At 42.0% G+C, this 13,784-nt stretch overlaps 1 protein-coding gene across 2 annotated transcripts; it reads right to left on the bottom strand.

Annotated features, from left to right (window-relative positions):
• Positions 1 to 399: 399 nt before the first annotated feature.
• STX10 (syntaxin 10) lies at positions 400 to 12,269 on the bottom strand. 2 transcript variants are annotated; one of them, XM_039343049.1, is made up of 8 exons: positions 11,523 to 12,254; positions 9,307 to 9,476; positions 8,922 to 9,016; positions 7,405 to 7,467; positions 5,303 to 5,398; positions 4,413 to 4,519; positions 3,609 to 3,703; positions 400 to 2,060 (listed from the first exon to the last, which is right to left on the bottom strand). In XM_039343049.1, the coding sequence occupies exons 1-8, from the start codon at positions 11,555 to 11,557 to the stop codon at positions 1,969 to 1,971; spliced, it is 753 nt and encodes a 250-aa protein (XP_039198983.1). In that variant the 5' UTR covers positions 11,558 to 12,254; the 3' UTR covers positions 400 to 1,968. The 2 variants fall into 2 exon arrangements, with proteins under 2 accessions (XP_039198983.1, XP_039198991.1); XM_039343057.1 differs by lacking the exon at positions 3,609 to 3,703 and having other exon boundaries at positions 11,523 to 12,269.
• Positions 12,270 to 13,784: the final 1,515 nt, after the last annotated feature.

Genomic DNA, 13,784 nt, shown 5'->3' on the forward strand with positions numbered 1-13,784 from the left:
CTTCACTGTTGGGGTCTAGCAGAGTAGCTACTAAGCAAAATATTTATTAAAAAATGTTAAAGCATTCAATAGCTGAACCTCTAGGTGGCTTACAGTAAAAAAGCAGTGGAGACTTGAGTCATATGATATTAACATTAGCTTACAGAATGGTCTAACAATAAAGCGTCAGAGGATCTACAGATAATTGGCTATGATGGTTAAATCAAGTCTCCATAGTCAGCTGTGTTTTCGTCAACATTTTCTTACCACTTTTGTATCCAGCAGATAAAGCTGTAGATAAAGCTGAAGACAATGTGAAACTGATTATATCAGACAAAGCCAAACAATGTTCATTCTCTTAGAGGTGTAGGGATCCTGCCAATTCCCTCCCACATCAATAACATAGTCCAAAACAAGCGCTTTACATACAAGTATAAAATATTTATTTTTTAAAAAAGCTGTTTTTTAACATTGTTTTCTAAAAGGGGATAGGCAGAAGATAGATCCAATTATTTGGATGTTTTCAGCAGCACAAGAATTCAGAATAGCAGCAGCCAAAACTTTCCCCTCACCCATATAAAGCTTGACCTAACCAGAAACAGTTTTTCTCCCTACAATAGCCCTGTAAATATCTTTCTAAATTCCAAGGTTCAGCATTCTTTGCACCAAGCTGATTTGTAAACCTCATTTTTAAAAGATACAGTAGATCTTATAAGTTAAGTCTGCCAATCTCTGCTCTATAATATTTTATATATATAAGGAATAGCCGCGTGTCTGTAACAACAAGGTATCCCATAGAGACATTGCTCACAGTAAACTGGGTCACTGGGACTTCCCTGAAAATAGCCAGTTTTTTATTTTCAGGGCAAAATCCACTTCGCCAATGTTAAGATGCTCTGTCCACCATGTTTTACTAGGCTTAAGATGAAAAGAGAGCAGATACATTGGTAAGTCAGACTTTTTGTCCTAGCCCAGAAGTGTCGCCATAAGTTACATCTTGATGCACAGTGCTGTAGACTACATTTACATAATGGCAAATGTTTTTTGTCTCCCAATTTTTAGAAAACAGCTAACAGGGATGGGGGATTGAGGGCTGGTGTTTGGTTTCATTAAGCATTTAAATAGAAATATAGCTTTAGATCATCTTCAACCCTTAGTAATTTCACCAACTCAACAAGTAGGACATACTGTTACCCTATCTTAATTCTTCCACCGTTCTTGATTGGTTCAACTGGAAAATAGGTAACTGTATAAGTCAATTGTGCTTCATCAAATACATTTCATGCAGAGATAAGTTACACAGATTCAGAGTTGGTATGAAGGAATTGGATCTTTTAAGACTAAAACAGAAAATAAACACTTTTGCTTATTTTTTCTAAGTTGGTGACCCATAGTGGGTACAGCATGATCACATTTAAGAAATCCAATTTCTTAATCCAATTATTTCCCAAGTATGGCAGGAAAAAGACACTACACAAGTTCCCATTCTAAAGTACAGGAATGGGCTGTGAAAACAGCTTTGTGAGGCACAAAGAAGAGCTGCAGTTTAGACAATGGTCTGATAAATAAAATCTGAGCCCAAAACAGAAGTATAATTTGAGAAGGCTTCAGGATTATCCCTCCCTAGTTCTCTGGAAAGTGAAGGCAGGGAATGGGTGGGAAGGGGGAAGTACTTTCAGACATGCAAGTATTAATATAATTTTAGAATAAAAATAGTATTAGCATTCATCATTTTGGTTTCCTAGTTTGGACTACCTTGATGGGGTTGATAAGTACCAATAAGCAGAATCCTCCCTTGTCGCAAACCTGTAGCTCCTAATAAATAATAGTATGAATGCAAGGGAGGGAAGCTCAGTTAGAATCCAACATTCTTGTCATTGTCCCATGTCTTCACTAGCCCTCGCCCCCACATAGGACATAAAGCCACGGTGGCTTCAGGCTTTCCACATGAAAGGAATGGGGTTGGTATCGTTTCCATTTTCCCTATGTTCATCTGTCACTTGGCCACAGAGCAAAAAGAAGGATCAATATCACCACACCAGTGATGACCAATAGGCAGATGATGCACCACTGACGTCTTCCTGATGGAGAAAGAACAAAAAGAAAGATGGTCTTAGTGCAGGAAGGCCAACCCAATTGGAAAATTATAATCCATTACCAAGGGGCTGATGTTTGGAGCTAAGCACTAAAATGGGGAATGGGAGTACTCTTATAACGGATTTATAATACATGGGAAGCTGCATTCACGTTGAACCTTACAAACAAATGTCAATAGGTTACGTATGCAAATGTCTGCATATTTTTTGACCCTAATTCAGTATTAAACACACTCCCATTGAAAAAGAGGGTTTTGGGGCATTAGCAGTTTTTCAGCTTGTTATTAGGCATGTAGCAAAGAAAACCAAGAGTAGTGATTAAGGCATTAGGTTAGAAACTGGGAGACTGTGAGTTTCAGTTCCCCCTCAGGTAAAACCAGTTGATCGGCCTTGGGCCTATTACTTTCTCTTGGTCGTAGGAAGGAGGCAATGACAAGCCACTTCTGAAAAACCTTGCCAAGAAAACTGCAGGGATTGTCTCTGACAATCAACCATGATTGAACAGAAAGGGGGGGGGGAGGAGAAAACACTACTATCCTGGCATTAAACTGCAAAAATGATCCTATTCAAAGGAATTTGGTTACTTGATTAACATATGTAGTGAGGGACAGGTGAGCTAACCTGCAATTAAGGTATCGTAGCAAGATTATCAGGGATATTACTGGACAGACATTTTGGTAGATATAGAGGGATAAAAGCTCAAAGATTGTGTATATATCTAGCGGCATGCCCATCTAATTGCCATTATTAATTTAGTCCTGATTTGTAAAATAAAATATAAATAAAAGCTATCTGTGACTGATTCAGGATTTGAACTGAGAATAAAAGAATGTTCAGCACAAACCAAAATGCAATACTGGCCTAAGTGGAACAGTCATTGATTTATGCAATTATGCTCTCCTAGTTCCTTATCTCTTCCTGTTCCTGAATCCATATAGTGATCCATTTTTCTTACAGCCGTTCCTTTGACAAGAGGCCTAAGATGATAAACATATCTCAGAATGAATGCTGATTCCAGGTTATGATCACTGGCTCATTTGCTGAGGGGGGGGGGGAATCTGACCTTGGAACAGTCACAGCCCAAACTTCATAGAATTATTGGAAGAACACTCTCTCCATCTCGAGTTACTGATCAAAATGTAGGATACAAACCAAATCAATCAGTGTTTGTCAGTGTACTTAAAGAGTTGTGAATTTATGAAAGCCAGTATCTCTATAAACTTTCGCTGCACTCAAACTAAACAAACCACATCTAGGCAAGTCCAGATATTATCACATTCACTGGCCCTTGTTCACACTGACTGGAATTAATTATCCAAAACATCTGGAATGCAGCAAATTGTCTATTTCCAATAGAAAAAGAAAACAACAGGAAAATTGGGGATCTAGTAATATCAGACAGGGTGAGATTCAGCAGCTCATTAAACCATTCTACAGTGGAAAGGAAAGCTCAGTGAGTTGGAATGAGGTGGAAGCTCTTTTATTCTATGCAAATGGACAGGTCAAAATAAACCATAAAGCCCTGCCTCTTACCACGGGCCATGTGGGAGACTCTGCCCATCTTTTTGAGCACCCCATCTATGCCGCTCTGAGTGCTGTCCATCTCGTGAGCAAAGTCTTCTAGCATTCTAGAAAGTCAGCAAATGCATCATCACATGGCAGTAGTTTCTAAAGCAGCAGCCCCATCTTTAAAGCTTGTGAACCTTGCCCCCCTCCCACTTGGTCACAAGGCATGAAGTTAGCAGCTAACAATAATTGGCTCTGTTGCTGGGAATTTTCAGAATATTTTTTATTGCTAACAGAATTTTGGATCTAAGTGATGGAACTGTACCCAAACTGATTTGGCTCCAATATCCCCAATATTATAAGAGACAAGAATTATTTTTAACTCCCTTACTGGCAATAGGAATATCAATCGTAGTTGATCTGCTCATTTTTGTGTATGAGATGAGATGCAGCACTGTAAGCTGAAAACCACCAGTAGAATGTTCTGCTGGTGATAGAAGATGGTAAGAGAGGATAACAGCTCTTGCCTCTGGGTCTTGCTTATATTATGGGATTCCAGGATTGCATATTGTTGGACCTTCAGCCATTGTTGAACTCAAAAGAATTCTTAATTCTAGATTAGCAATCATTCCAGAATCTGATCTCTGATCTGCTTAAGAGTAGGTACCGAGGGCTCCTCTGTTGCCATCTATACTCACCAAGATATGGGCTTTCTGCGGTTCTGAATGAATTGTTTCAAATGTTCCAACACTGCTAGACAATGTCACATGAAAACGGGATCCAAGCAAATCCAATTGATTCCACCACCCCACCTTTGCTATCTGGACTCACATAGTTTGTTCTTCAAGTTCCTCTCCAACCCGCCCCGACATGTGCTTCAGTACAGAAATGCTGCCAGAGACCAGCTCCAGCTGTTCATCCTGCTCCTCAATGATCAACTATCATGGAGAAAAGAAGGCATCAGAGCATTTTTTACAGGAAAAAAAAAATGACAGCAGCAACATCCACGGGAAACGACATCTACAGAGGTCTCAAATAACAGAGAGATCTCCTGTCAAAAATACAACTATGTGATGCACCCAACGCCATAAGAATTTTTTCTTCCTTTTAGGCAAAAATCTTCGTAAAGAGAATTCGGGGGGGGGGAAGGGAAGGAATTAATGTTTACAATAGTACTTCACCCAGTGGCTTGAACCACAGCATTTCTTACATCCACTGAATTTCTTTTTCAAATGGCTCTTGAAAAATGGGTACATATACTAACCTTTCTTAGTTCAATCACAAGACTGGGACTCTTGCTATTTATTCAATATGTTAAAGCAGCAGTTTGGAAGAAAAATAAAGAAAACAGGCAAGCAGCCAATTCTGGTACTGAAACACCAGAATTTTGGGGCAAATTTCAAAAATACAAGTGTACAACGGTTGGAACCCAGAACTCCAATTTAAAAAATATTTCAAATTATCGTTACTTTCATTCAAGGAACTTTGCTATTAGTTGTTTGACAGGAAGAGAAAAATAATGTCAAGAGATGCAATCAAGCAAGATGGCATGGATGTTGAAGGCCAACAAGCAGTGTTTATATTAGAGCTCATACCTCTACAAAACTGCAATATTTTTACCCTTGCAAGTATAAAAAGTAGTAATCCCCTTTAGTCTCTGTAGAAACGAAGCTGATTTGTGAAAATTAGTAGCTTGATTGGGATGGTGTTCATCTTCTCACCTTCTGGTGCAACTGCTGCTCTTCTAAAATATATGAATCAGCTGCTGACACCTTCTCTGCACTCAACAGCCCACAGCGGTCCCTGCCATCCGCCAGCTTCCCCAGAGAAAGGAGAGAAAAAAGAAAACTCTGAGCAAGTCAAGTTTCTAACTGCTTCAAGGAAAACAGTGAAACATCTAAGTGACAATGGTGAAATAGAATGGAGTGGAAAAATGAACTTAGTAGCTCTACTTCTGTAGAAAAGAACATTTGCTGAATTAAAAATAAGCTACAGGTAATAAAATCCTTGGCTTTTAACACTTATTTAATGCAGTTATTCATGGCCTTTCAAGACTGTTGTGCTAGTCTCACAATATAAACCTTCCATTTATAATCAGTATACTATTAATATTAACGGCTTCCTTTTCAACTGGCACATTATTATTCTTAAGTTTACTTGCTGTTTATCTTGCCATGTGGGCTACTCTAGGCGGCTCACAGCAATGAAAAACAAACACATAAAAAGGAGGTTTCAAGTAAGGTAAAAGTAAAATAGAACAATAAACAAAGAAAAAGAAAACAAAGAAAATACATTAGTATGTTGTTGTTAATTGCGAAGTCGTGTCCGACCCATCGTGACCCCATGGACAACGTTCCTCCAGGTCTTCCTGTCCTCTACCCTCTTCTGGAGTCCATTTAAGTTCACACCTACGGCTTCAGTGACTCCATCCAGCCATCTCATTCTCTGTCGTCCCCTTCTTCTATTGCCCTCAATCTTTCCCAGCATTAGGCCCTTCTCCAGTGAGTCCTTCCTTCTCATTAGGTGGCCAAAATAATTGAGTTTCAACTTCAGGATCTGGCCTTCTAAAGAGCAGCCGGGGTTGATCTTCTCTAGGACTGACCGGTTTGAACGCCTTGCAGTCCAAGGGACTCGCAGGAATCTTCTCCAGCACTATAGTTCAAAGGCCTCCATTCTTTGGTGCTCAGCCTTTCTTATAGTCCAACTTTCACAGCCATACATTGCAACTGGGAAAACCATGAGTGGGAGGGGGGGAAGGTGTCATCTGCTATCAATCTAGCAGCCACCTCCAGAGCAGAACTCCCCCGTTGAGTCCCCAGGCCAATTTGCAGAGCCAGGTCTTTAGGGTCTTAGGAAAGAGAGGAGGATGGGGCCAGATCTTCCCCAAAGGGCAGGTTATGCAGCAGAGAAGGCTCATCTGGATTCTGACAGCTGGAGTTCTTTGACTGATGGGATCCGCAAAAGGCCCTCTCTGTCAGCCCAAGTAGGGATGAGACAGTTCATTCGGTAGCCTGGACCGAGGCCATAAAGGGCTTTAAAGGTCATAAACAGCACCTTGAACTGCGCTTGAAAGCAGACCAGTGGCCAGTGCAGTTTGTGGAGCAGAGATGTAATATGAGCCGCCCTACGGGCTCCAAAGACTTCCCTCGCTGCTGCACTTTGCACCAGCTGAAGCTTCCAAATGGATGTCAAGGGTAGACCCATGTGGAGCCATCGCAATAGTGCAGAGGAGAGATGATCAGGGTTTGGATAATGGATCACAGGGAGTCAAGGCCCAGGAAAGGTTGCAGCTGGTGCTCAAACCGGGGTTGTGCAAAAGCTCTCCTAGTCTCACCCACCCCCTGCTCTTTGAGCAGGAGACACGAGTCCGAGAGGACCCCCAAGTTACAAACCGGGTCTGAACGGAGAAGTGCAACCTCATCCAGAACCAGAGATGACAAAACCTCAGATCCTGAGGCTCCGCACGCCCAAAGCCATTGTGGGATAGATCATTTCTGACTTTTCAATCTCTTTATAGAAACAAACTGATTTCACAGTGGTTTCAAAACATGGGAAACTAATGCAATAAGTCAGACCCATGATTAAACAGTGCCATGTTTCTAGAGAAAGAATGCATAAGTTATGTTGCAGGGGAAAAGATAAGAAGAAACCAGAGAATTTAGCCAAGCAAAACCTACCTGGAGATCTTTGGGTTAGGAAAATTCTTTGTTGCAAAGAAGTTGAGCAAGCAAAGAGGCTACAATATCCATTGTCATATTATGACTCTTCCATCCCTAAGGAAATTCCCAAAAAACTGTTAAAGTAGGAGAGCAGAAGACCATACCTCCATGTTGTTCCTCTCCATAAAGGACTGGGCTGCTGGGTCAGACATATGATCCTGCATTTCCTACAGAAAACAAAAAGAAGCAATAAAACCTGTGTCCTCTAAGAGTGTATCAGTAGAAATAATGTTTTTTTTTTCTTCCACAGGGCCTCAGTTAAATAGATTCCTCTGGTGACCACTTTAACTACCTAAAGGTAGTCCTCAGGTTATTACTGTAATGGAGTCTGCCCATAATGGTTGTAACTTATGATGGTTGTAACAAAAATGGGGTTATAATCCTTTTTGTAGCAGTTGTTAAACAAATCACCACAGTTGTTAAATAAATATTTGCTATAGGTGCGGTTTTATTGAAAACTGGGAATAATTGCCCGTTTTTGGCAAAAAAAAACATTAAACAATCATATGACTACTGGAAGTGGCAAATGGCTGTAAATGTGGCCTGGTTGCCAAGCAACAAACATGCAGTCATGTGACTGTGAGCCCCCCCCCAACCATCAAAACTTAAAATCCAGGCCATAAGTATCTACCAAGTAGGACTGTCAGAACTTCAATCAGTTGCTAACCAACCTGTTGTAAGTCAAGGACTATGTGTAGGGTACAGTGAATATAAATGGAGTAAGAGAGATCCCAATGTTACAGGCCATCTGAAAATGCAGAAATAAAAGCTAAAGTGATATACTATAAATTCATGGGTATCTATAGAGGGGGAAAGAGATGGTGGTGGCCAACAATGACATACGTCATGAGGCCATTTCACATGGGACACAAACTTGCATATTTATATTGATATTGTAACACAACTTATGCAAATCACTTACTTGCATCATGTATGCAGTGACATGATACATACCATAACTTTGACCTTACCAAATCTATAAAGAAGCATAAAGCTCCCAAGAGGCATGATAATAACCAGAATTTGTGGACTTTCCCATTTGTATAATTCAACCTCTTTGGTAGAAAAGGAATTTTATATAACATCTAATTTTGCTCAGAATCAATCAAAAACTGAGAATTTACATTCAAGGTAGCTTTTCAATAGCAACTATTTAAAAATTGTTACTCATCACATCCTGCCATCCCCTGATGGACAATAGGGTATACCAGTGATGGCGAACCTTTTAGAGACTGAGTGGCCAAACTGTAACCCCAAACCCACTTATGCATCGTCGAGTGCCGGGTGGGTGTGGCCCATTTGCTGGGCATGGCCAATTGAGTGGGCGTGGCTGCCGTGGTAACGGCAGACTGGGTGGGACTAAAAAGTTTGTCAATCAATTCAAACTTTGCAAGATCTTTTTTTTTCCCCACGAGAAGTTGAAATTGACTGATCGATTGAACTTTTTTTTTTTTTGCACATGGCGGCAGAGGCCTAAAGCGAAAAGGTTTTATAAAACCCAGCTGAAGGCCTAGGACTGGGGCGACGGCATGCATGCCCACAGAGAGGGCTCTGAGTGCCGCCTTTGGCACCCGTGCCATGGGTTCACCACCACTGGGGTATACACTTCAGGAAGCCTCACCTTGACCGACTCCCGCATCTCTGTGACGAAAGAACGTCGTGCTGCAACCTCAGACGGCGCAATGGTAAACTTTTGTGAGTTTGATTCCACAATGCGTGATTATGGGTTAAGTGCAAAGGACTTGGAGGTTGGGAGTTTAAAAACTAGACAGGACTGGATTACAATATCTGGGTCTGACTTTGATGGTCAGTCACCAGAAATTCAGCCTCTCGTTTGTTCCCCTGTCAGGCTGAGGAAACAGATTTAGAGCAGCAGTGCAGGAGCAAAATGCTGCTAGGGCTGTCTTAGAAGCAGAGAGTATGTTTGTTTGTTTAGAAAAGAGGATATAATAACATCGCTGAGAGAGCTGTCTCACACTAATTTCAATCTCAGCTCAAAAGGATATAAATTGTTTCTTCCAAATCCTCCAAGTCCCACTCAATGCTTCGCAAAGTGTTGCGTAATTCATTTGTAGTCCAGTTCAGCTCTTCCTTGTTCACAACTTGGGTCTCCTGGAGCAGCTGGCTCCGGCGTTGATAAAGGCCCCGTGCTGTATTCACTGCTTTCTGAACTTCTCTGGAGAGCCAAAGGAAACATAGCTGTAAGGGATGGAGAAAACAACACAAGGCACCCAGACCAGGAGAAGGAGCTGTTTCCCCTCTTCAAGTTTGCAACCCCCTAGCCTCCTAAGCAGGGGAAGGCAACCTTGGCTCTTTTATGACTCGTGGACTTCAACTCCCAGAATTCCTGAACCAGCATGGCCGGTTCAGGAGTCATAAAAGAGTCAAGGTTGCCTACCCCTGTCCTAAGGTGACCTGGCAGGGTATGTTACAATGCCTTTGGTTTTGCCCTGCTGGTGACAAGTGTAGGAAATTAACTTTCGGTAGGACGACTTGATCGACAGGTCGTATGTAGGTAAAATGCATCGTGAATGCAGTTCTTCTCTGTCTGATTGCATGTCACCCAAGACAGATTTTGTTCCATTGAGGTAACTGCTACATCTCTGCAGCTTGGCAGGCATTTCAGCATAAGCAAACTTCCTATAGCAGAACAGGTACAGGAGCTCTTCAAAGAAACAGCAGTATTTGTCGGTGTTCAATTTATTTGGATCAACTGATACTTGTAAGAGATCAAGGCAGTTGCACTAGAAGAAGGTGCCCTTTCTTTGCCCAGAGGTCCTAAGAAAACATGACCATAAACGAAAAATATCTAGTTGAATGATATAAAAATGGAGATATATATATATACCGAGTCATAATCTAGATCTGAAGGGAGAGCGAAAAACAACCATCCCCTTCCCATTTATGTGTGAGAGAAAACAGAACTAAATGGCATTTCTGCACCATGGCACCCCACAGCCAATTTTAGCCTTTAGCAGATAGTTAACACGAAACGAATATAGAGTATTTATAGATTTTATTTTCCTGGGCTCCAAGATCACCTCAGATGGGGAGTGCAGCCAAGAAATTAAAAGACGCTTGCTCCTGGGGAGGAAAGCTATGGCAAATCTAGACAGCATACTAAAAAGCAGAGACATCCCCCTGCCAACAAAAGTGCGTATAGTCCAGGCCATGGTTTTCCCAGTTGCAATGTATGGCTGTGAAAGTTGGACCATAAGAAAGGCTGAGCGCCAAAGAATTGAGGCCTTTGAACTATGGTGCTGGAGAAGACTCCTGCGAGTCCCTTGGACTGCAAGGCATTCAAACCGGTCAGTCCTAGAAGAGATCAACCCCGACTGCTCTTTAGAAGGCCATATCCTGAAGTTGAAACTCAAGTACTTTGGCCACCTAATGAGAAGGAAGGATTCACTGGAGAAGAGCCTAATGCTGGGAAAGATTGAGGGCAATAGAAGAAGGGGACGACAGAGAATGAGATGGCTGGATGGAGTCACTGAAGCCGTAGGCATGAACTTAAATGGACTCCAGAAGATGGTAGAGGACAGGAAGACCTGGAGGAATCTTGTCCATGGGGTCGGACACGATTTCGCAATTAACAACATAAATTTATTCCGACCACATGCGTTCAGACATCTCTGTTAATAAATTAAAATACGGATCTAAGCAGATCTTTAGCTTCACTAAATCCGAAGAGCTGCTACCGTCTGAAATAGCGAGGAACCAAATAACGAAACTTCCGATTTGTACAAAGTAACTCTCCTCGTTGCCTATATTGTACCGCGCAAAAATTCACACTCGACCGATCTTTACCCCGACCACGTTTCTGCATTTAGAGAAACTTGCGCTCAGACTTCGTCCACCAACATTTTTGTTTACTTCTGGTTCCCAAATAGGGGCATTTCGGAACAGCCCGCGAGGGCCGCTACTTCTGAAAGTTGAGCTTTCTTTTTCAAGCCCACATCAACGCGGCAGCTCCTTTGCTTTACGGGGAAGGTTCTTTCTAAGAAGTTCCGGTGGTTGTTTTACTATTTGAATGGGATTTCCCAGCAGAGGTGGGGAAATTTCTAAACTGGCATCTCTGCCTTGAGATTCTCGGATTCCCCGATCTTTCCACACTCTCGACCCCGCGTGGTTTCAACCGGCTCTTTTCGTCGCTTTTTCCAGAGAGAAGGGTTTTTTCTTTGTTTTCAAAGTATTCCCCCCCCCCCCGGGGACTGCCACTCACCCTTTCACCGCGAAGAACGGGTCCTGCAGAGACATCCTTGACCCTTCAAGTCACCTTCAGAAGTCCAGCCGACCAAGAGAAACGTGTATGGGCGAAACCATACATCTAATGGAGGAAAATGCTCCCTCTTTTTTCCTCTCACTGAACTGAAGCCATCAAGGCAGCCATGTTTATTACGGGTCCCTCTTTCACAACCCTGTATTTCCCTTGGGCTTTTATTTTATTTTTTTTTCTTTTCTTTTTAATACGGAAAGGGGACACGCCTTTTCTAGGGAGGAGCGAAAATAAGGAAGAGAAGTCAGTAGGCGGGTTGAAGAAACAAGAAATATCCCCTGGAATTTTCTAGTTTCTGTATAGTCTTTGGTTGTTGGTTTTGCTGTTGTTTTTTTGAGGGGGAAGATTATTTCTGGTTTCCTTTCTTGCATTCCCAAATTTCTTAAAGAAGGAAGAGCTGGCCTGAATCTTTGCGGCTTTACTTGCACAAGCGCCCCCTTCTTTGCCGGGTTCCGATTCATTCTTTAGCCGCCTCTCGTTTGAGATTTTCAGGTTTTCCACGCCAACGCTTCTCGGATAATAGCCCTTAATCTCCCCGCAAAATGTCTGAAATGGCTTCAGAGCGGACTGTGTGTTTTTAGTAATGCTTTATTATTTTATAACTTGAGAGTGATTCTCTCGTTCTTATTGGTAATTACGTGCAAAATGACTGCATTTTAACATAAAATAAGGGAGTGTAGAAGATACGCTGCGTCGTATTTTTAAATTTTACCACCATCTACTCTAAATAGTTGGCATGGCGAACGCTTGGGTCTTGGGAGGGGCCCAAGAGGGAGATATAAAGACCTCGTGGGCTGAGCTTGGAGATGACGCAATAAGGAGGAAAGGCAGATCCTTGCCAGACGAGAAATCACTCTGGCTAAAACCAGAAATTGCTGATTTCTTACATTGGTGCCAAAGGCCCTTTAAGTCCAAATCTGTTCAGTTGTCTTAATTGTTCCAGATTTTGTTTTATCGCAGATACATCGGAAACAGGTTCATTAATATTTACATTTTCAGAAATCGAAAATGTATAAACATTTTCTTGCTCTTTTCACCCCAGCAATTTTGGGCAAGCCCTGATCCCAATATAATAACATTGCTGGATAGTCGATAAATTCCAGTTTACACGTCTGGATCATCTGATCATAATTTCGTACAGGGACGTCTGCGTACAACGATCACTTTTCCCTCATCAAATTTTTCGTGTTTTTTTAAATATGTTTTTAAGCCGCCCCGAATCGCTCTAGTAGTGAGAAGGACGGCGTATAAATTTAATAAACTTCAAAGCTTGCCACGGAGTTATGTCAGCCGAATACAGAATTTTATTTTACCTCCGTTTCTGGATCAAGACAAAAATGTGACTTGCATGCAAACTGTACCATATGCATTTCGGTGTAAAATACTTCCTGGTGTACTTGAGCCTCAGTGAAACAGGGAAGTAATACATTTAGACCGCGTCGGGGTTTTGTGATACGGATTTACACAGCCACACCCGAGTATAATCAGATGAAATTACAGTATTGGGAAGGTGGCAGGAATTCGGAAGATTAAAAGAGGAAAACAAATGGCTTAGGTTTGCTTTGGAGGGTATGATATCCATACTTGGAATTTACGAAGAGAAATTGCTTACAAAAGAAGAGTATGAAACGTGAGTTGTAAAGGTAGTCTCAAGTGGCAGGATCCAGGAGGACACACGCCACCAAAGCATATAGTATTGTGTTACACCGCACTCTGTTATACGTAGACAGATTGGCTGACAAGGCAGATGGCTCCCGCGGTGAAGGCCCGGAAGCTCCGTTGAGCCTTTCGTCGCGTTACCCATATATGGCCACAGGAAGCGGGCTGCTACTACAAACGTAAGCGCTTTGGCGCCGGCTCCTCCCCCTGCCTTGTCGTCAGACTCCAATAATACATGCAGTAACCACGGAGGCGAGACCTAAATAGAGGGAGGAGTCCAGCTCTGGGAATACTGTAAAATGAATAGGAAACTAGGGTCCAGCGGGCCTTCCGTTGTGCTGATCGAGCGGCTGGTTGAAAGGCAATCTGTTTTCCTGACCAGTAAAAGATTTGCGTGAATATGGGAGTATTCCCCCCACCCAAAAAAACCCTGTGTGTAGTAAAATTTAAGAAAAAATTAAGTAAAAATTAGGTAAAAATTAAGAAGCAGGCAGCCACAAATGTGAGAAAGCAGGTGAATGTGAGAAAATATAAGGATGCAAATTGAGG

Source organism: Crotalus tigris, unplaced genomic scaffold (assembly GCF_016545835.1).
Source record: "Crotalus tigris isolate CLP2741 ecotype Arizona unplaced genomic scaffold, ASM1654583v1 scf7180000017551.9496454, whole genome shotgun sequence".
Taxonomy (NCBI): domain Eukaryota; kingdom Metazoa; phylum Chordata; class Lepidosauria; order Squamata; family Viperidae; genus Crotalus; species Crotalus tigris.